This window comes from Mesoplodon mirus, assembly GCF_964341445.2.
Source record: "Mesoplodon mirus genome assembly, chromosome: 5".
Classification (NCBI taxonomy): Eukaryota; Metazoa; Chordata; class Mammalia; order Artiodactyla; family Ziphiidae; genus Mesoplodon; species Mesoplodon mirus.
In genome coordinates this window covers 122,499,354-122,523,833 of record NC_138980.1, presented here as the reverse complement: position 1 = coordinate 122,523,833, position 24,480 = coordinate 122,499,354, and the positions used below count along the sequence as shown (strand labels likewise).

Genomic DNA, 24,480 nt, shown 5'->3' with positions numbered 1-24,480 from the left:
TATACATATAATGTCCCATTAAGTGGACATTAAAATGAAAAAATATAGCTGGAATTAAGAATGCAACATTGACTAACCTGACTCAATGGAACAATTTAAAAGATAATCATGGATTATGATAAAGTTAAAGGAAACATAAGGCCAGGAACTCTGAATCACTGTACCAAAGAAAGGTAAAAAACAACAAAAAAACCCTAACCCTTAAACTTGGGACTATGGTCATTTCTCTAATTTCACTTATGTGAAAAAATATTTTAATGATAGTAAGCTACTGATATTCAAGTGGTATCAACTGTTAGCATACCACAACATATTAATATACATTTTAAATCTAAAAATTAGCAGTCAAAATTACTATCTTATTCAAAGGTAAAATCCTACTGAAATTTTCTTAGTTTTAAAAAACAGACAAATGCGTGATCTATTTTCAAAGATGAGTGCCCCAATTTAAGGAAAATAAAAATCTCTACATCACAACATGCATTTTCCCCTCTGCTTTGATGACAGCAAGTCCAAATACGTTTTTCAGAAAATAAGTATTTAGCCTGTCAAATTCTTTACAGTGTTTCAAAAAGTTATTGACTTAAAAATCCAAAGTTGTAAAACCCTAAGAAATAGGGTTAATAATGGAAATGCCAAAGGGCTGCAATTACAGAGGTGCTTCTTGGCGTGAGTACTATCCCAGTATACGTGTCTCCAGAGTGAAGAACATGTGTCTGCCTCAGTAATACCTCCTGCAGAGTAACTGCTGCATTTCAGGAGCAGGAAATTTTAACAAGCTTGTTTGCTCTCTCCAGCTCACAAACTTAAAAATCTAAATAATTTTTTACAGCCCGAATGTTCCAAGAGTGTTTTTTTCTGCTTTTCTTTACTCTTTATATATGTTCTACAATGTTTCAATCAATGTACCTTTTCTTTTTTACTTTCAAAAAATCATTATGTGGCTCTATACAAAGGGAACTGTCTTAGAGCCTATTATTAGCTTGTATCAGAAAGGTAAATACAATTTCAACTTTTAAAAGTATTAGGAAGAAGTTTTCTGATTATAGAACAATCAATAAAAACAGTACGTTGCCTAAGTTAGCAATAAAATACTCTAGGGCAAAGTGCTAAAAAGTTGATCATATAACTAGTTTTTAAGATTTCTATCATTTGGTTTATATTAGTTAGTTTCCAAAGGCATCAGTCAGTCCATCAAAGCTGGGCATCGAGATTTGTAAAGAAACAATGAGATTCAAAGAACTTCTTCAGTAGTTGTAATAGGCCTTGTAATCAGATCTCTACTAAGAGATCAAAATTGTACATAAAGAGACATGAAGATTTTAATTTTTGTTATTAAACATATCAACTTTTTTCTTGAAGTTAACTATGACATACGTAGAAAATCTACCTGGTTTGAAAGTAGTTTTTCTTTCACTAACTAAACACCATTGTTTCTCTGCATAATATAACACTCAAAATATTTATTTTAAGGAAACCTCAGCACATGAACTTAAGGAATATAAACAATTTCTCATTAAAAATGTAAAGACAAATGTTATTCAGGTGTTGGTTTATTTATCTTATTATTCAGAGATAATTTCATGATGACAGTTGTCAATAATCAGTTACAACACCAGGGAATTCACAGAACAAAATTTTACAGATAAATCGTTGTTTTTGAATTTAATTCTAAAAAAGTATGCTATCCCATTTTCACATACCAAGCTGAGAGGCCATGTATACTATTTCTAGGCTAATCTTTGCTTCCTGCGAGAGGGAAGATGATTTACAATGAACTTTAAGTATCTAATTCATGTCCATCATTGCTGAAAAAGAGAAGGGAGCCGAGAAGGCCAGGAGTAGCAGGACAGAGAGAATGCCACATGGATTTAGGAGTTGAGATCACTGACAGTAAAATATATGTTCTTTGGTTAGCAAAGCGAAAAGGGGGAAAGTACTGCATACATGATAGATACACACTAGCATTCTAAAGCAGGAGACAAGAATGTCGAGAGTGTATTCTTCCCCCACTGCCAGATGGAAGGGCTATTATTATAAATGAAAGGCAGCAGTAGTGGATGCCAGGCACTTTTGTTGTGTGCCAGATTCTGAAGTCCAGATGTGAGCAGGTTACCCCTGGGACAGGACAGGCTTCAGCTCCCGCAGCAGAAGAGAACCAATCACAGTTTTCTCAGTGTTTATGATAAGCTGGGCTGTAGAGCCTTCCTTCAGTTCCACCGTGACTAGCATCAATGACCCACTGTGCACAGTTTTAGCTGCAAACCTGGAAGAAAAAAAAAAGAGAGAGACCTTTTATCATGAGGGGAAAGAAGGAGACAGCATACATTCAAATAGGTTTAAAATAACTCGTTTTTTCCAATAATTTATTACAGGTTCCCTACTGCCAAAAACCCAAAGCCAAGCATTCTTCTGAAAAATCAATAAACTGCCCAGCACCATGCTTACCACAAGCAGGTAATTTCAGTGTATCTTTGGAACAGAACAGAAAAAGGAGTTCTATTTTACTTATTCGTTTGAACAATAGATGCATGTGAATAATTCTCTATTACTACATATTTGGGAGTCATTTATTCATTTGATATTTAACATTTCACCATGCATAGCGCCATTTAAAATAAACCACTCTATTTTTATCTTTAAAACGTGTTAAGAAAAAGGTACCTTTCTCAAAGAGCTTGAACTTTTAATTCCTCATATCTGAAAATGATTATGCAAGACATTAATTTTGTGTGCGTTATAAACTCTTCATAAGTTTCAATGAATTCAGACATGTTAAATATTCAACTTCAATCTCTAATGTTGATGACATGTAACAAAATCACGTGATAGCCAAGTGCAACACCCTGCTCCCTCCGCTTGTATTTTTTTTAACGTTCAGAACGTTAGATCTTCTTTCTGCTTTAGAATGTAAAAGAGGAAACTTGAGGTCTAAGGCTCCATTACTAAATTCCGAGACACGAAGAACCTACTAATTACATGAAATTAAAAGCAAAACTAGCCTTTTAAGCACTGCAATTGACTGCAAAGCCGTTGGAGGCACAATGAACTTCTGTCAATCCTGCTAATTCATTCTGCCTGCACAGTTGAGCCCCAGAGACGGGAAGAGGGAGGTCCCCTCCTAGGCCTCCATTTTCCACGTAGAGCATGTTCCACACTTTTGGGGGATGGGTGGGGGGAGGGGGTTTGCTTGCAGGGATGACTGGAGAAAAACAAAGTTGCTGCGCATGAGCTTTTGAAAACACTAGCAAGTGTAGAGCAGGTCTGTGACCTGCTGTGACCCCACTCTGCAGGGCCGATCCCCTTTCCCCTTTCTGGAGGACACGTGTCTGAATCTGAGCCATCTGCCTCAATCTGCACAACATCTTCAGCCACAATGGCACCCAGTTAGCCCTGACAGCAGCTCACAATACATAAAAATCAGACTGCTGCGCTGACAGCGCTCTGTGGCCTATTCAAGAGCCAACCAACTGGTCAGTGTCTCATGTCTGACAATTAGCATGGGCCTTGCACAGAGCCCACGGCGTCCTCGGGGATCTGTTTAATTACCATCAACATAAAAGAGGGAGTTTATCAGGAGACACTCAGAAAAACTTCACTCCTGACTTAATTAAAATATTAGCCACTTAAGCAGGAAGCAGATTCTCTTTAAATGAAAAGTAATTTCTTTTTTGAGTTTTTTTTTAAAAAAAAGACATCAAAATCTCATAACATATTAGATTCTTGCTTTCTCTTTTGTGTGTGTGTGGGGGGGGACCTAACAAGCCATTTTTGGCCTAAATAGAATCATGAAAATCAATTTTCCAACAATAATTAGAATAATGCATCAAAAGCAAGACAAATATGCTAATTTTACTAAGATGAAAATATTATCAACACTTTTAAGTCGTGTTTTAAAATGTTAGCTAATGGGTGGTAGACAAAGTATGTTAGAAACCTTCATAGACATTTATTTGTGTACTCTCTCCAAACATGCTGAAGACTTGTAAGGAATCCGACAGAGCAGTTTTTCCACCGAGAGAAGCAACTGTAAGTAGAGCCAGTTTAGGAACAGAAATCATACCAATGTTTTTAAAGAGGTTTTATAAAGCTCTGGACATACATACCCATTTGCTCTTTAGACGCCCATACACGAGATTGGGAACTGGGCAACTCAGCTGCCTCTTTGAGAGAACACAAGATCACCAGCCCTGAAATGACCTCTCTTTTCTATCACCCCTTGCAGGTTCCTGCATTTCTTTTGTCCAAATTTTCGAGGTTCTTCTGCTTCATAGGAGAACCCTGTTTCTGTATTTCTGTTAAACCATGTCACCAGATGATAGATACTAGGTGGCTCTGTTGTTTCATCCATTTATGCAACTTTCCCCACAGATGTGGTCATCACCAAATCTTCATTCAACAAGTATTTCAGCAGAGGTCCCTATTTCTGACAGGGTTATCATTATGTCAATGATAGTCTTTATTTACTTAACACTTGTGCCTTGGGAACACAGAGAAGAAGACTGTGTCTGAAAAGGAACGCAAAAGTTCCTACTGACTGTTGACTGTCAGGGTTGCACAGCCCCAAGGCACATTTTATCTCTTTTCTATTAAAACTTAGGGTTGATGTTATAATAATATAAACTCAGCAGAGACAAATGTCAATTTTGATGTCAGTATGTTTACAGAGATTAAAACTAGTGTCTTGTACCTGTTTTAAAAATCCTAATACCACAAAATGCTCAATACTGGAAAGAATAGGGGCACATAAGAGGCATTTGCTTACACTGCAGTGGAAACACGCTAAGCGAATCATCCTAGCAATAAAATCTGTTACCTGGTGTGAAAGCCTACTGCCTTTTAAATAGGTCTGTATGTTTTAATGGGCACAAATGATAGAAGCAATGTTTTAAAGCAGAAGACCAGAAGATCAGATGTTCTGACATTCTCATTTCACAGTTCAAAAAGGATGTATTTAATTGGAACACAGCATGATTACAATTGGTTTGTTTTGGTCCATGAAAGCAGAAGCCACCCCCTCCCCCCAACATTTATTAATCATTTAACTCCCAAACAGGCTATGCTTTAACATACGTTTAAAAGATAGTGATGGAAAGAGTACTAGTTAGTAAATAACAAATAGCTAGCTTTGGGATATAAGAAACACTGATTATAAAGACAGCTTGGGTCAAATACCTGCATACTAAATTTAATGGCTGACATAAGAACCTTTGTACTTGGCCTCAAACTAAGATCACACTGTGACAATTTTTTTCCCAGAAAACCTGTGAAGTTTTTGATCACTGTAATGATAATAGCAGCTATCATTTATTAAGTGCTGTGTGCACTGGGTACTAAGTACTTCACTTGCATTATTTCATTTGATTCTGAGTCAGATCAATTTGTAGGTGAGGAAACTGAGGCCCAAAGACATTGAGAAACTCGCCCAGGGACACATAGCTAGTGAATGGTTGAGGAGGAATTTGAACCCAAGCTTTCTGATTCTAGATCACACACATTCTCTTAATACATGCAAAATGCCCTCTTAATATTTGTTTTTTATCTCTCCACATGTAAATTAAGGTTTTTCTTATTTACCTAATATGCATATAACCTATTATTGTTCCAGAAACTTTAAGAAGGAAGATTTTTCTCTTCAAAAGTTGTGTACCGGGCTTCCCTGGTGGCGCAGTGGTTGAAAGTCCACCTGCCAATGCAGGGGACATGGGTTCGTGCCCCAGTCCGGGAAGATCCCACATGCCGCGGAGCGGCTGGGCCCATGAGCCATGGCTGCTGAGCCTGCACGTCCAGAGCCTGTGCTCCACATCGGGAGAGGCCACAACAGTTGGAGGCCCGCGTACCGCAAAAAAAAAAAAAAAAAAAAAAAAGTTGTGTACCTGATTGGTAATATTCTGTAATTCAAAGCATCTTGACTTGATGCTTTGTCACAACACATTTTAAAGTTCTGCCTTTAAAGATTAAAAAAAATAAAGAAACATTCCCCACCCCCACTCCTTCAAAAGAGACACCAGCAATGAAAAATACAAAACCTTGAATGGAGCTGTAATGTAGGGAGGGACGACTGGGAGACCAACCAACCTCAAACACCAGTAACACCACAAATGAGAACAAATAAGTGGATGACAGTTAAAGAGGTATTGCCTATGTAAGATCGGCTCCATGTTATTAGAAGGATACCAACTAGGTATTTTTCATTTTCATTCTACCACCAAGCACTCACTGTTTCTAATCACCAACTGAGAAGGTAAAACTGTTTGGATATATTTGTATTTCATCTTGTTAAATGTCTTTTTGTCTATTATCTCTAGCAATTGACATTTAATCTTTCAAGTCCATAAGAATTCCTAAGAATTAAAGAAAAAGATGAAATAAGGTGGTTGCCAAACCTAAATCAAAGTATGTACTACTCTTCTAAAAAAGTTAATTTGTTTTAACTACTGACAAAATTATGAAACAGGTCAAATAATATATTTGTTCAAATGTATTTAAACAAATATATTCTTTATGATGCACGGACTTACTCCTTCATGCACTTAAACCATACTTTTTTTAGATTTGTAGGAAAATGCCTATGGACCTTAAATGCTCTTTGTTGGAAGGAAAAGAATCCTACAACTCAATTGTTTTAATAACTCAAATGTTGATAGAACAACATGAATTGAAAAATATTTATCTGAGAGGCTGCATCAATCTCCAGGGTATTCACAAACATAAAACTTTTTTACGCAGAATCATATTTGCTACACTTAACGCAACAGCTCAAAGACATGCTTTTTCTTCTCTTGGATAGTCTTCCTGGTTTCTGATTTTTCTATTCTGAGTTCAATTTTCTTGTGTTTTCTGTTCTACTGGTTACCAGGAGCTGTGACAATGGCCCACTCAGGCTAAAACTTTTTTTTTCTCACTCTGTACATGAAGCCTTCAATTACTGTCTGCTGAAGCAGACAGAATCCTATTAGTAAGAAAGACGATCACAAGATGCAGTGCCCTGCCCTAGCTATATAAAAATAATTAGTCCAAAGTTGACAAATGTGTAATGAAGTTGCACAATGCTTATACGTAAGAAATACTGGTTTGAATAAGCCTCCTAACATCGAATACCAAAGCATGTTGATTTGGAGTATTATTTTCCAAAGGATTTAAAATGATAAACCCTTATATTTTGAGTTACTATAGCATAACATTTTTAAAAGGCAGAGAATTTGTACGTTGTAAAAAAAAGTCCCATTTTTTGACTGTAAAAATGTATTTTGGGGGCCTCCCTGGTGGCGCAGTGGTTGAGAGTCCGCCTGCCGATGCAGGGGATACGGGTTCGTGCCCCGGTCTGGGAGGATCCCATATGCCGCGGAGCGGCTGGGCCCGTGAGCCATGGCCGCTGGGCCTGCGCGTCCGGAGCCTGTGCTCCGCAGCGGGGGAGGCCACAACAGTGAGAGGCCCGCATACCGAAAAAAAAAAAAAAAAAAAAAAATGTATTTTGAAGTTAAGCCCATTACACTATTGAATTAATATTGAGAAAAAATTTACATGTGATTCAAGTTTAGAGAATTTATCTAAAGCAATGTATTTTTCCCTATTATTTTTAAAAAAGCCAGCAATATTGTAGTTTTTTCCTTTAACATTCTGATGAGAATAGTTAAAACAAAAAATAAGCTACCATCAGAATTTAGGACTCTCTATTTTCTATTCTAATCTTTAGAATTGGTATAAAAAGTGATGCCCCACACTATCCTGTCAACGATGCATTCTCTTTATACAGGAAAGCTAAGAAAATCTAAGTGCACTTTCTCAAAGGAGATACGAAACATTCCAGTTATTCCAGAGCATTTTTGGTTTGTCTGTTTGGTGGGGGTGGGGTGGATGGGACTTAACAGAAAACCAGAAAGTAAAACAAATAAATTCTTACCCCATTCTCTTTGATTCCTTATAAAATTGTCAACCCAGAAGGAAAATCATCAAGAATACCTTTCTTTCATTTTTACATGAAAACATTTATATATTCCTATTTGTAAAATTGTTGCAGTGTAGAATATTACTTCACAAACAATGAAATTAAATAAAATTTAAATATACAATGTTTTAAAGCAAAAGTCAACTGCAGTTTGGTTATTTCTGAAATATCCAAGTACGCCGCCTTCTATGTAAAAATTAACTGAGGTCCACATTTGCTTTTCAATGAATTGCTTGCTCACAGAGCCTGCAGAGAGCAAAGCAGTCAGATAAAAAAGCAGTGCTGCCCTCTAGTGGACAACCACCAACGTGAGAAAAACTCTGATTACGAAATAGGTTCCACAAATCTTAGTCCTGGTTTGAGATGCCAATTTGTTTTTTGTCTGTTTGTTTTTTTTTAATTTTTTTTTTAGCGGTATGTGGGCCTCTCACTGTTGTGGCCTCTCCCGTTGCGGAATACAGGCTCCGGACGCGCAGGCTCAGCGGCCATGGCTTACGGACCCAGCCGCTCCTCGGCATGTGGGATCTTCCCGGACCGGGGCACGAACCCGTGTCCCCTGAATCGGCAGGCGGACTCTCAACCACTACGCCACCAGGGAAGCCCTATTTGTTTGTTTGTTTTTTGGCTGTGCCACGTGGCTTGTGGGGATCTTAGTTCCCTTACCAGGGATTGAACCCCGGGCCCTCTGCAGTGAAAGTGCCAAGTCCTAACCACTGGACCACTGGAAATTCTCTCCAATTTGTCATATTATAGAAAAGACTGAAGCCTGGCATCTTTATATTAACAACTGTTTGTACAAAATTTGGTTTTAAGACAGATGAAGTATGGTGACTATAGTATCAGGCTTATAAAATTAGGGCACCAAGCCATCAAATGTCATTCTTGTCCATTATGGTCCTTCAAAATTACCCAGTATTTAAATATTCCATAGTTACCAGGGGAAAAGAAATAAAACAACTAGCAAACAAAAACAATAACCCAAAGGTTGATCAACCTAAGAACCAAAAAAAGGAAAATATCAAAGACCCCCACCAAGAAGTAACTATGTCGTTCATGTTTGTAACCCCAGCAGCAACAAAATCTGTCACAAAGGTCTTCAAAAAATATTGAATGAAGGAGTTATACAATATAGATATTTTAGGATACAAACAATGTATATACCAGTATTTCCCCTATTAATAACCATAAACATGTATACAACAGTGATTCACTGGATGAGTTTAAGAACCAGAAATGAAATAAGTTGTTCTTTACAATTACTTTAAGTAAAAAAAGTTTCATTTTAATCCTAAAACAATAAACTGTCTTTAAGTGTGTTGATAAATTAAAAAGTTGGCTACTAGGTTGCCATGGATTCACAGTTCCATTCACAACACCAGATTTTTCTAATAGTTAAGGACCTAAGTAACAACAGTAAAACAGTTATTCTATAAGGACTGTAATTATTCACAGGTTGTATATGTTCAAAATTTTCAAATTAAAGAAGTGACAGGGTAAACAAAATCCAAACCATAGATTACGATATACAGGGGGAAAAAAAGAACGTAAGTACTGAATACAAGTTAATGAAAGCTGTCCTAAGGTCTTACTGAATAAGCTAAGAACTAAAATAGAATCGTGGCAGAGACATGGCTTTCTGTTTTCACTCAAATATCACCCCTTATAAGGTCAATTTGTTGTTCACGAAAGGGAAAAATGAGTAGGTTGTATGACAACTGTTTTTTAACAATACTACTGTATATGAATGTCAGAATTCCTGAAACTGGGTTAAAATGTAAAATGTTGAGACTGCTGAAAGACAAACTTTTACTTATGGTCTAAGACTGTTTCACAGCGACCACTGTAATGTGCTACTCTAGTTAACAACAGACTTTCTTGGCTGGAACACACTGGATAAAAAGCAGAAAAACCTAAATCAAACATCTTGTCTACTGATGTTCCTTAATGACTAATCTGTAAAAAAGAAACATAAACACAGAAAAATATATTTTAAAATATGCCATGTGGCTAGCATTAACTATGAACTTTTGGAACATTTATCTGCAACCACTTGGAATATTGGGTCCTGTCCCAGCCGTCCTGAATCTGAGTTTTTGGGTGTGGGTCCCAGGAATCTGAGTTTTACACAAACTCCCACATGGTTCTTTTATACAGAACAACGTTAGAGATTTTGAAGGTATAGATTTTTTGGCTTTCTGCATTTTGGTCATTTTTATTCATTAGTTTATCAGAGGATAAGCAATGTAATTAAAGCAAATGCACCTCAGTTTCTACACTACTGAATACGAATCTCCTTCACAAACACTTACTTAATTTCTTTCTTGGAGGGACACAAGAAATTTTTTCTGGCCCGGGATAAACCTAGGATTTCCAATGCTAGTCTCTCTAACCTCCCCTAAAACACATAAAATCTTCACCTTTTAACTTTTCAGTGTATTCATATACTGGTTTACTGTTGTTCATTCTGCCCTTTGTATATACCCTATTAGTATTGTTTTAAATAATGTGTTTTAAGACTTTCACAGTGTCTCACATTCTTATATATGAGTATCTAACATAGGACATGAAGATGTTCAGCTATATATTTAATAAATGCTTTTTATGACTTTTTTGATTCTGACTTCTCTATTACCCCTTATCATGTGGTAACTGTAATTTGGAAAACAGCAGATTGGCACAATGACCATAAGTCTGTAGATCTCAATAAGATGGTTTTGTTCTCAAAGAGCAGCTTCTTCAACCAGTAAGTACATACCACAGAAATGAAGATAAAATTAAGTCTTTCAGTAGTATACTGGTTGGCTTTCTGATTCTATGGCTCATTTAGAAAATCAAAACTCAATGTCACATAATCTGAAAGTAGTTCTACTTTCTCAACTGATCTTTGAAACTGGTTAACTATGCTGAAAATGCTCCTGGTTTTTGAACTGAATTCCATAAAACTTGTGCTCCTTTTTTTTTTTTTTTTGCTGTACGCGGGCCTCTCACTGTTGTGGCCTCTCCTGTTGCGGAGTGCAGGCTCAGCGGCCATGGCTCACAGGCCTAGCCACTCCGCGGCATGTGGGATCCTCCCGGACTGGGGCACGAACCCATGTCCCCTGCATCGGCAGGCAGACTCTCAACCACTGCGCCACCAGGGAAGCCCTGTGCTCCTTTAATTGACTTTTTCTTAATGGAGGTATTTGCTGCTAATGTGTTAGGAACCATTTTCTCTTACGTGTTCAATTAAAATTTCTACTTTATATTGTTACACACTTCTACATATTAATGAAGATTCACTTTTTCTTAGCTAATTCTTATGTTAAATACTTTTTAACTCGGTATTTAATGTAAAAAATATTCAAATTGTAAAGAGTAGTAGGAATAAATTATCCTAAAACTAGACAATGGGAACTTAATTCATTGAATGGTCAGAAAGAATATTCTAATGCTAATTAAAAAGTCCTCTCAGAAATGAAAGATCCTGAAAAATTAAATAGAACATAGGTAGGCCAGCCAAGAATAATTTATTGTACTGAAAATTTTAATTTCTTAAAATACTAATGGTCAAAATGCTTTTCAAGCTTGTTGTTTTTTATTAAAAGTGATTACCATTAATAAATACAAGAATGGTTTTGGTCCTATTTTTCATAAACTCAAAAAAGCAACTATCACAGAAGAATAGAGAAGCCATTCAAAAATCTCATAGAGATTTCAATTTTATTACTAACACTTAAATAATATAAAGGCTTAGATATATAAACTCATTCATCCCACAGGGTAATCCCCTACTGAACACTGTCAAAAACATTAATACAATTCAATAAAGTGGTAAACTGTTAATTTGTTATTATAAACAGTAATTGCTATTTCATTTTAAATGAAATTAAGAAAGCCATTGGTACAGACTGTACTAACAACTGTTTATTTCAGTCTTAACTTACTGAGCATAAAAGAATGGCAACAACCTAAGTGTCCATCATCGGATGAATGGGTAAAGAAGATGTGGCACATATATACAATGGAATATTACTCAGCCATAAAAAGAAACGAAATTGAGCTATTTGTAATGAGGTGGATGGACCTAGAGCCTGTCATACAGAGTGAAGTAACTCAGAAAGAGAAAGACAAATACTGTATGCTGACACATATATATGGAATTTAAGAAAAAAAAATGTCATGAAGAACATAGGGGTAAGACAGGAATAAAGACACAGACCTACTAGAGAATGGACTTGAGGATATGGGGAGGGGGTAGGGTAAGCTGTGACAAAGTGAAAGAGCAGCATGGACATATATACACTACCAAACGTAAGGTAGATAGCTAGTGGGAAGCAGCCGCATAGCACAGGGAGATCAGCTCGGTGCTTTGTGACCGCCTGGAGGGGTGGGATAGGGAGGGTGGGAGGGAGACGCAAAAGGGAGGGGATATGGGAACATATGTATATGTATAACTGATTAAATTTGTTATAAAGCAAAAAAAAAAAAATAAAGATTGAAAAAGTAAATAAATAAATAAATAAAAATTAAAAAAAAAGAATGGCAAAAAATGTTACATTTGTGGGATAGTAATTTTTGTCAATATCTGTATGAAAACTACAAATAATTCTAGGTATTTATTGGAAGCCTTCTAAAATTTAAAACATTATTATAGCCATACCTTACTATAAAAAAAGCAAATGTAAAACATTTTCAATAAGTACAATGAGACGTGTGAGGCAAGTTAAGATAGCATAGCCTATTTAGAATTATATATAGGCCTTTTATTCACTTTTGGCTCTGTAGTAACTTGGGCTCCTCCACCAAGTTACAGAGCCAAATACCAGGCCACTGTGATAAGGCTGGACTGGAAAAGTGTCAACACATTGCAGAAGTGTATGAGGACCATGGCCATTAAGTATAAGTGCAAACTCTGCACTCCAAAGCCAGATAGAAATGGTTCCTAGTTGTGTGTCTCCCCTGCACTGGTATGGATAATTGAGAATTGACTGTAACTTAATCCTGTGAACAGGCATTAAGTTCTAAACCACCAAGACAAGTTATAGGCAAACTTTATGCTTTAATAAGAATTATACAACTGTGCTAAGTGTCTTACTTAGTCTGTTTCCCAATAGGAAAATGGCTTTCATATTAGTTGGCTTTGAGAAGGCAATCTGGCTATTTTCTTCTAAGAAACAAAAACCTGGAACACTGTCACTGCTTTCAGAAAAGTTAAAAACCCGCATACAAAGCAAAACAAAAACTTAATTAGAAGTTCCAACATAAACAAGGGTTACCTTATGTTGTTTTGTCTACTACAAAGGAACATATTAAAATAAGACTGAAGTATTGCTGGATACTAGATGTGTCAGGTAAAATTTCATACAGCATAAGCTAAAAGTTACTGTTGATGTACAATATTTTGGTATTTTTAGTAATTTCAATAATTCAAAGGATCCATAAATAAAACAGAACAACTTCTGCTGAAGAAAATCACTCAGGATAGTGAAAAAAAGTACTTAAAGCAGAAAACAAAACAAGGAAGACTTAGAACCAAAAATTTTACTAAAAGCCTTCTTTTTGTTCATTTTTTCCCCTATTGACCAACGCTAACTGATAGATAAGGTGTATTTGCATGGCGGTACCAATATGATGACCTTATATCCATTTTATTATTTTATCACCACCCTATGTGAGATAGATAGGGCTTATCAAAAATTAAGAAATGGAAGCATCAGATCTCTTGAGCAACTTACTTAAGGACCTCCTCTTCACAAAAAAAAAAAAAAAAAGGCACAAGGCAAATTTGAGTTTTGACTAGTACATGCAGTTTTCATTCTGTCATGATTAGTAGATGAAGTTAGGCAACTCTGTAATGGTAGATCAAGACTTGAACTCAGCTCTTCTGATGTCAAGTCCAACGTTCTTCCATAGATAACAGAATTTCATTTCAATCACCTTCTTTCCCTGTCATCAATTTCCAAACAGATGAGGAACTTAAAGCCCATAAGGAGAAGTTATAAAGCCCAATAATGGCAGAACTGAGTCTAAAAAAATCCAGACCACCCACAGAACTCTTTATATGGGGCCTCTCTTGCCCCTGTATTAATTTAAAAATACATTTTTAAAGGGTTGAAGGCGTTCTCTTTGATTTTCAATTTATTTCCGAAATGTAATGGTGGAAGTATGCCATTGGCAGTAGAATGGCAGAGGAATTAAAGATAGTTTGCAATGAATTCCTTTAAACTCACAGAGGACTAAGTAACAACTGCATGTTTATTTAAGGAGTAATTATTTTACTTTCATTTCAAGCCACTAGCATTCATAAGAATACAAAGAAGGCACATACTAATCACATTTTATGCTACCTTTAAGGACAAATAACTTGGACCTCATGTTTTAGATGGTTGGTGGTGAAGATATTTCCTGGCCTAAGAAACAGAAGCTGCATTTGGCCCCATGCTGGTTGTCTAGCAGCTCCTTACTACTGGAAGCAGCCTTAGGGAATTGCTGTCAAAAGGAAATCTATACCCAAACTTCCCCCTTTTCAAGTAAAAAAGTCCAAATCCATTGCTTTATAAAACAGTTCTTCCTGGAATTCACTGAAACTGGTGAGATAAGAAATTCTCAGCCATATCTCACACAAGGTACTTTGACAAATCACCAAGCTACTATAAAATGCAGGTATACTATCTCTATCTTTCAGGAAAGCCCTATCTGTGTACTAAGGATTGTATGAAATAGGGAAGAGGGCCTTAATCCAAACCAATCAATCAAATGTATCATCATAAAAAAGGAGGGGCACATATATGTTTAGGGGTTATTATTTTCAAGGAAAATTATGAATTGAAAAGTATATATTTATACATGTAGACAAGTTACCTCCACATCACGTGTCAGTGAACCTACCTGTGTATGTTATCTTGGCCAGAAGGGACTACACCTACGTTGGCTACGTTTACAACCTTCTGAAGGATCACAGAGGAAGTGAAATTCTGCGGTGCAGCAATAATTACAGTAGAAGTTTCATTCATTCCCGTTAGCGTTCCTGTAAGAGCAAAAGGCAGCTCCCTTTTACTAATTTCTTTATGAAAATTACATTAAACAATTTAAAATTCATAGCCAAAACTTAAAAACTTTTTTAAGAGAAGAAATACCACTTCAGAATGTAATTTACAAGATAATTATCATAAAATTAAAATGAACTGCAACTGATTAAAAAATTTTTTTTAATCCTCGTTGTGTTGAAAAATGTGTAAAAATGCAGTCGAACATCACTCTTAATAACCTGATTTTAAATACTAAGATTGATAAAAGCATAGAATCACAAAGATAAAATTCCAATTTCAGTCCCTTTAAAATATACGCAATTAATTTGGGCTTTATAAACTATTAAGTTTTTACTTTTTAAGAGCTTGGTTTTTTTTCATTCTCCTTTCCATTCAAAGACCTCTCTTACCAAATGCTGCTTGAGAACAAATCAAAGTGTTTCTGGAATAACTAGCAGCATTACGCAATGAACGGTCTCAATATAATGGATCAAAGTTATCTCAACAGTGACTGAAAGTCACCGAACAGTTACGTGGTTCTAAAACATGGACAAGTATCTAAGCTACACTTAGTGATAACAGTATTTGCGCCTAGTAAGTGGAACTATGGTTACTGACAAAAACAACTGAAATTTCTGAAGCAAAAACATTTGAGAACAAAAGAAACAATGTAAATTGGAAAAACTTAAATCCCAGAGACATTTCAAATATTTAAGAAAGAAACTAAGTTAAGCAAAATCATGAACAAAAACCATATAGAATTAACACAAGGCATGCCATTAATATCAGAATCTTACGTACAAATGTTCAAAGGACAAATTCAATAACATACCAAACTCTTGGAACAAATACTGAAATTAAGTACCTGGTTAAAAAAAACCAAAATAGTTATAATAAATGCCATCTATCTGGATCTGTGATGTAAGTCATTGACTCCTAACGGTTATCTACTAAAAATGATTATCTTTTGAGACACAATATGTGTACAATAGTTTATAAAATTTATGAAAATGGTAAAAGCTGATTTTATATTTTCAAAAGGCCCTCCACCTTTAGAATTATGTATTTAATTTTGTTATTTATTGCAAATACAACAGAAAAAAATTTAAATCCCTATGATTTAGCAGCATGAAGACTAAAGCCTAACACTGTAAAAAGACTTACTTAGCTTTTAACAAAGAACAGTTTTTACTAACCACTTTCAAACTCGGGGACACTATGTTCTGTCTTAGACTGTATAACTTCAATATTAGGCAAAAGCTTTAAAAACCACACACGCTAACACTGCTTTTAAGTAAAGCACAGTGGCTGCTGACATAACACTGCTGAGAGATGTGTGTACTCATTTAGGATTTAAACCTTCTCCATTAAGCTCTATTGAAGAGCAACTTCTGAATAAATGAATGCAACTATGTTTATGTTAAAAGCCTGTTTCCCTCGGCCTGTAATTAAAGGAAATGTTGTACAAAGCCAGTACTTTTGTCAAGCTCCTGTAAATGGAAAGATGGATAGCACTCAGAGAAGTGAATGCATTGCTTCATATTTAACCTTAACACTCTTGTCATTAATGGTTTGTCTAACTTGGTCTATAAGAGACAAGGTATTGCTCCACTGAAGTAAAATTAAAAAAAATCAACTAAACCATGCTTTTCAGAACAGAAGATTCATTATCGCCAGCTAATGTATTGGCATAAAGCAAAGTAACATGCTATCAAGTAAGGCACACATTCAATCTGCCTTCCCACCCCCCTTTATTTTTAACTCATGCTGTTTTATTGTTATAGGCAATTTGTACCACTCAGCATGACAGTGTAAACTGAATCAAGATTAATTTACATGCAAAAGAACACTTAGGAGAGCAGCATGGTAAGCAAATGTATTGTCTCGATTGCTGAGGTGGAAAAAGAACCTGGAAAGAAAAAAAGGTGCTCTAATTAAGGGGCATCAAATATGATTGCCTGCGGTGGTTAAGGGCCAGAAAATAGTGAATGTCTGGCCATTTAAAGAATTAGCATCTTGCTAGCTAGCAACCCAGAAGATGGAGGTATAAATCATAATGAAATTAAGTAGCCATTCTAGGTTTCTTAAACCAGAGATTTTTTCTAAATGAAAATATATCAGGTATTCTTAAATTAACGAGAAAGAAAAATATGCCAAGATATCATTAAAAGTTTCTTCTACAAAAACAGACTTCAAACACTATACAGCCTGCTCATGCATAATAAAGGTAAAGTTACTGGAGAAATATTTTAAAATTCTCAGACTACACAATTTGTTGCTTCATTAGAATTTACCTAATTTTGGTGAGGCACTGGACAGCACTTAATTTAGGTTAATCAGCTGTATAATTAACTGCTAACATGTAAATACAATAAGAAAAGAAGATTTTAAAAATTTCTTGTAAGTTTTAGATTTCCAATTTAATTCGTAAGAAGAAAATGAATAAGAGGAGGAAATTTGGAATAAGCGGTTGGCTTGGGTCTCTTACAATTAAAACTGCTTCAAGAAACGCAATTACATTTTTAAAAGTAAAACAGAGATCTCTATTGATAGTACTGAAATCATCCCAGAGCTAGATCATGAACTAACTTTGCAAGGCTCAAAACTCATAATAATGAAAAAAATATGGCTTCTGATTAAGGCTCATAATACGAATACTCTGGATAACTTCAAAATATACGATAAACCAATCTTTTGTTTAGCACTTTGACTACCAACCTTATAAAAATGCATGTTTGGTCATGAACTCTAAATGCAACAACTGAGAAAAAGTGATAGAGCAGGCTGCATATTAGGAAGAAAACATTTCCATTTAAAAAAATATTAATCTAATATGTACAACCTGTTAGAAGTATTCTTATTTAATATTATATACACTTTTCAAATATGAACATCTGTATAAAATTAGAACCATATTGCTCATGTTTTTAATTATAATTTCTTCAGTCAAATCCTAGTTAATACATTTAATACATTTCTTGAGTCTTGAAATATATGCCTTGTGAAATGCGATATTAAGTGTGTAAATTCATTTTATTTAAAGTAGAAAAACAAGTTAAAGCTAGCATGTAATGATGCACAGACATTTCTTAAATTTATTGGCATTTTAACTTCCCAAAGTTTGCACTGATAAAATCTGAGGAAAGCGATTTTTATTCTGATTTAGAATTTTCAGTTAATGAGTCATTTCTAGGTATCTTCTGAAAAATAAGCTAAGCTCTTCCTAGAGTAGTATAACAAATAAATACATGTGTAAAGTTGAGAATTGAGACCTCTATTACCAAAGCAGCTGAAATCTAGAACTAAAAGGATGCTATTGAAGACTCTTTAAACCTGCGGTAAATTTGTCAGCATCAAGTCCCACATCAAAGAATGAACTCAGGAGGACAGAAAGCATGATACAGAAATGCCAAGAGACTTGCAAGGATTTACAAATACTTCATATAAACAAATTTTCAAATAGCTTTATTCAGAGTAGCCTTTCTGCTCTATTAAACATAGCAAACAGCTGCCAGATTTATTCAGACAAATAATCAACAACCATAGAAGTAAAATGGCAGAAGAAAAAGGAATTTTGGCAACATCTCCACAGAGGACCACAGCTGTTCTCCAAGCGCTCCTCTCTCACGTGATTACGGTTCTGTATGGCTAGTCAGGGGAAAAAATCCCTCAGTCACAGCAGAGCACAAAAACTTGATCAAAATATCAAGTACATAATTCTAAACCAAAGCTGAGGAAGAGAAAAGATATACAATAATCTGCTGCTTTAGAAATACTTTAGCTGCACTTTTCAAAAAAGGAATATCTCCTTAACAATAAATGTGCCAAGGCTTTATTCAGTCCCTATGTGCCACTCACCTGGGTTTGCTGAGCAGGTGTAAAGCAGAGAGGCAGGCTTTAGCCAGCAAAGGGTAAGAATAGCAAATGTAAGAATCAATTCAATTGGTCAATAGAAAAATAAAATCACAGGTATGACTTTCTTCTATAGCAATAATCAACATCCAAGAAAAGTAAACTTAGTCATTCTTTTTTATCACTTAAAATAAGGCAGAAGAATAAAAGGTTACTATTAATTTACAGTCGTGTATGAGATTTTATTTGTGAGCTTCTTCTACAACAGGTCCTTCTGACATTGTGAATTGCAAAGGTTCATAGTTTAAAAAAAAAAAAAAAGTCTCTGGCACTACATGATAGAATGCCAGAAAGCAAGCCCTTCTCTTTAGGTGTAGATATTTGTGTTTGCCTGTACTTTGTGAAAGCTTGACAGGTATGATTTAACGACCTCAAGATGAAGGGAATCTTTGATAACCCCCTCCAAAGAAAACAATAGCCTAGATTCACATAAACTTTAAAACATTGCTGACTATACTATTTAAATATGTCCTAGTTTTTATAAATGCAATTCTTAATTAAACACATAAAATGAGACAGTTGTTTTCCCTTATTCATACAAGACAAAAATTGTTTTTATTAGAAAGTATGCTTAACTCTAGGGCAAGCCTAAGATATTAATGCTTTCATTATGCTGAAAATATTTTTTTTTGGTGCTTATTTTAAAATGTTTCAGCTCTGATATAGCCTGACAGCATAGCATTTCTTCAATACAGAATAAGGTCAAAAGAAAATGGAGGTATTTTAATGCTATAATTAGGATTTTATTTTGAAGGGTAGGGCACTCTAATGTGTACAGGGAAAAATATATTAGTAGAACACAAAAAACAGTTCTTAGTGAAAGGAAATACAGAAACATAACATGTATAGTGATGAGACTTTGCTAAGTCTCAAATTCCTGACATTTTCACCAATACAAAACACATGAATACATCATTAGATTGACAAACCAAAACTCCAAGAATTGAAAAGTTAATTAAGAATCAATTTATTAGTTAAAAGACATATTAATCAATTTGCAAGTATGCCAGGAATGTAGACAAACATATACCTTTAAGGTTATTTTATAAACGCAAAGCATTAGCAAAAATTGGAAAACTGTGCGTTGACATCTGTTAATGGCTATGTACATATGGTAATTTATTTTAGAGACCAGCCAGAGGAATGAGCACATGTTATTTGGGATGCCAATTTCTAGTAAATTGTAATAATCTCTCACCTTGCTCTTTCTTAAAATCTTTCTCTGACATGGCCACAGGTAAAAGCAGTTCTCCAACAGGAGGCTGAATATTAACACTGAAGCAATCATCCTTGGTACTAAGGAAAAAACACATTAAAGCTGACTAAATGCTTAATAAATAAACATTCTTCTTAATACTATGCAGTTAAATAGGTGCAATTAAAGCATACAGAAATCTGCTTGGCTTAAATATCACAGCTAAAAAAGGCTTGAAATATTTCTCAATACTATTTGCAGAGAAATACATCTGTTACCTGAACTAAAAGACATATATATATATATATATATATATATATATATTTACAAAAATATGCAGTTATGGTAAATACACCATTTGACATAGAACTTTTAAAAATAGGTAAGCAGCAAGGGTATATATCCATTACTATCAGAGGAACACTTAATGCAGCTTATCTAGTAGAGAATATCTTATCTTCAACTTTGTAGTAAAAGTGTAGAAAATGGAGTGGCTTAGTCTTAGTTAAGGTATGTCTTTTAAGATATTAATTTTTAAATAAAGAATAAAATGGAGTGACCATACTGTGTTAAGATATGTGTGAATAAAATAATACCTCATCTGCAAACTTGCTTTCTTAAAACAAAACCCCTCATTTTCTAGTAGCATTATTCACTGACATTATTGAACATGTGGTGAAAGTTTTTCAAATTACAGGATATGAAGAATTTAGGAAAGGCAACTTTCTATTTTCATCATACAGAAAAACAATACTGAGTGCATTTATTTCATTTAAATCTTATGAAACTACCATCTTCATAAAAAAATTACTAAAACTGCTTTAAAATGTTTTAAAATTAAAGTTTGAAGTTAGGTTGATGAGTGTATCAGTTCGCAATGTGTTTGGCTGCAAAGAAGCAGAAAGTCCAACTGACAATTTCTTGAGAGATGGGTGCTTATTGTTCAGTGTATAAGTAATCCTGTAAGTTACCAGTCAAAGGCTGGTTCAATGGCTTAAAGATGCTGTTAGGAACCCAGGTTTCTCTAGCTTTCAACTCCACTAGCCCTAGTGTGTTGGTTCTTATCCTCATGGTTGCCAGATGGCTGCTGTATCTTTAGGTACCACTTTAACATTCCACTGAAGAAGGAAGAGTGATGATGGAAGAGTAGTGAATAATTGAGCCAACTGACAACTAACTACATGATTTTTCCTACAATACATTCTTATGAAGACTGATCACATGGCTAAGATTCCTATTTCTGTACTACTTATTCTCATGTACTTCCTTGAAATAAATTTCCTATTAATTGAGGTAACAATACTGTAATATGCAGCATGACTATAAGCTGATCTCTTAAGGTGCAAAAGCTGATTATAAAAAGCCATGTGAGGTAACCAGAATTCAATCAGATAGCATTTTAAATGTAGATAGAATTATATGATGCTGAGAATTTGAAATTGTGCAGAATTCTGTCAAGTTCAAAAGTCTTTAAGCTTTTAGACAGGTATAAGGAGCAAAATAAATGCAGAATCCAATCAAGTATTAAAAAAAAATTGAGCCAACTGAATCTGTTCCTTTTTATCAGGAAAGCAAAAGCTTTACTGAAAGTCCCAAGAAGGAATTCTAGTTTTGTGTTAGAACTGGGTGTCATGGCCAGTGGGAAGATGGCTAGGGAGATGGGAATTGTGGATAAGAAACACCAAACATTAGGTTAAGAAAAATACTTTCTTGAAGGGTGGGTTAGGGACAAATATTAAAATATAAAGAAAGAAAAGAAAATCCACTTTGATTTTATGTTATTATATACTATAATCTTTTAAGCTGCCTTATTTTTTAAAATGGAACAAGGTACAGACTAGACTAAAAAAACACAAAGAATGTTTTGAATTATTCACACATGGATTGCCCAAGGCAAATCAATAAATCCAATTTATTTATTAATTCAGTAAACATTTACTGAATACAAACTTGATCCCATGTACTGTGTGAGTGTCTGGGGATTTAAAGACAAGTAAGATTGGCCCTTGAAGTTCACAAGTTTAGTGAGAGAGAAAGAGTTCAATTATGTTTATAACAGAAAGGTAAGTGCTATGTTAGAGACATGTGGAAAGTATCATAGTCCAAGGAAGAGGGGCTGATTAATTCTGCAGGAGAGAGGTAGAGATAAGTTTACTTCCAAAAGGAGGGAGAGGAGCATTCTAGGGATTCTACACCTATGTTTTGGGAATGGTGAGCAGTGTGGTGTCAAAAGATGGGATTGGGGGCACACTGTAAAGAACAGCATACACAGCATGACCATTAGTCCCAGTTCTCCCATGGCAGTTGTCCTGGAATCTTGTTCAGTTAATGTCTCCTTTCACTCTCTGAAGTGTCCTGATTTGTATGACAAAGTGTATGATTTCTTTACTCTTATAACTCAGACAAAGGTGCTCAAAGTTTCCTGGAAAAAAAAAAAAGGAAACTACCAGAGACTCCTGACATATGAAAATAAATGACCCCATATGTATTTTATAAACTCTGCTGGCAGTGTGTAAAGGTGGAGTACAGGAGAAACCCAAGGCAGGTAAATCAGGAAGGAATCTAATTAACAGTCTAGGCAGGGGTTTTTAGCACTGACTGTGTGTTTTACTTTAGTACATCCCAACAACGATCCAAACAGGTAGCTTCTGTTACCCCTAATTTATTAAGAGAAGTTAAACAACATGCTCAAGGTCACACAGCTAGTATGAAGATCTGAACACAGCAGCACTGGGATTTGAACCCAGGTCTATCCTACTCCAAAGTCAGCTATATAATGTTTGCTGCCATATATATATATTTTATTCCACTATACAAGGTTGCTTCCCTAGGGTGGGTAGCACTGAGAATGGGGGAGGTGCGGTATTTTATAGTTAAAAGGGACAGATCTGGTGACAGATGGGAGGAAGAGACTTTGAACCATCTAAGGTGAATGACTGGGAGGATGACTTCCTCCACTGAAGAGGAGTTTTGGGGATTAAGCAAAATGATTTGGATTTAATCATGTTTTATTTTGAGTATCACTGAGTTACCCAGGAAGAGATATTTAGCAGATAATCGGAAATACAGGTCATGAATCAGAAAAGAGGTCAGGGCAGTATATATGAGTTTGGAAGTAACCAGAATGGTACAGGGAAGGGCTGAAGCCTTGTAAGTAGATAAGATCATGTAGGAAAAAAAGATATACCAAGAAGGATAAGGTGGAAACCTGGGGAAGCCCTGCATGTAAGTAAAAACAGAAGTGGTGCAACTTGCAGAAGAGCCTGGAAAAGAGTGGCTGGGGAGAAAAGGTGCGTGTCAAATACTGCAGGGAGGAATAAAAAGCAGCACGTGTAAAAGCTGGAGGAAGGGGGCTTCCCTGGTGGCACAGTGGTTGAGAGTCCACCTGCCAGTGCAGGGGACACGGGTTCGTGCCCCGGTCCGGAAAGATCCCACATGCCGCGGAGCAGCTAGGCCCGTGAGCCATGGCTGCTGAGCCTGCGTGTCCGGAGCCTGTGCTCCGCAACGGGAGAGGCCACAACAGGGAGACGCCCGCGTACCACAAAAAAAAAAAAAAAAAAAAAAGCTGGAGGAAGAATGCAGAACGCAGTGAGTTGAAGGTGAATGGAAAAACTGGCAGGGAAAAAGATGGGACAGAAAGCAGCAGAAGCTTCATAAGGACATAGAGGCAAAAGAAAAATGCTTAAAGAGACGAGCATAATTAAAGGCTGGTGCAACACAAAGAAATAGATAGGGTAAGGTCTTAAAGGAGGTAAACGAGGTTGGGATTAAGAGCATAAGAACTAGGTGAATGGGTCAGCCCTGGAATGAAGGAGGATATTTCTTCCAAAAACAGCATAAAAGCAGCTATTAAGATAGAAGTGTTGAGGGTAGGACACTTGAAGGATAAGACCAGGCTGATGTAATGGAAGGCTAAGTCACATTAAGAGAAATGTAAAGGCTGATAAAGGAGTAAACGGATAGGTATATATATCATGAACTGATTTAGTGTTAAATATAAAATTTTGGCTTCAAATAACTGGATAAATCAGTGTTCTCCAAAGTGGGAAAGGACAAGGCACTCCCCTGAGGTAGAAAATCCACTGATGAAAAAAAACCCTATCAATTATATTTATTTTTTTCTCATTCTATCTGAAGTTCTATTTTTGTCTGTACATAATATCTTAGTACATACATAATACGTTAGCACAGTGAGACACACACAATACATATAGGGAGTGTGTAGTATAAATATTTTACTAAGACGTATACAATTTTAAAAGTTAGGGACCACTGGGTTAAATTACACATACTACACTATCTCTACTTGTGTTTTCTTTTAGATTACAGGTGAAATGACCAGTCTTCTCCTTTCCAACACTCCTGAAAAGGATCCCATTTACCCCTTGGTTAAAGGTAGCTCTACAGCACTGATGACC

The 24,480-nt window shown here is 35.6% G+C and overlaps 1 protein-coding gene across 2 annotated transcripts in view; it reads right to left on the bottom strand.

The window, feature by feature from the left end:
- Positions 1 to 1,535: 1,535 nt before the first annotated feature.
- The window catches only part of AP3B1 (adaptor related protein complex 3 subunit beta 1), a 263,029-nt gene continuing 240,084 nt past the window's right edge, over positions 1,536 to 24,480 (bottom strand). For both annotated transcript variants that reach the window (XM_082621919.1, XM_082621920.1), the window contains 3 exons: positions 20,066 to 20,163; positions 14,816 to 14,954; positions 1,536 to 2,266 (listed from right to left, as the gene is read on the bottom strand). In XM_082621919.1, the coding sequence (XP_082478045.1) occupies positions 2,113 to 2,266; positions 14,816 to 14,954; positions 20,066 to 20,163 (391 nt within the window). In that variant the 3' untranslated portion in view covers positions 1,536 to 2,112. The remainder of the gene's footprint in view (positions 2,267 to 14,815; positions 14,955 to 20,065; positions 20,164 to 24,480) is intronic.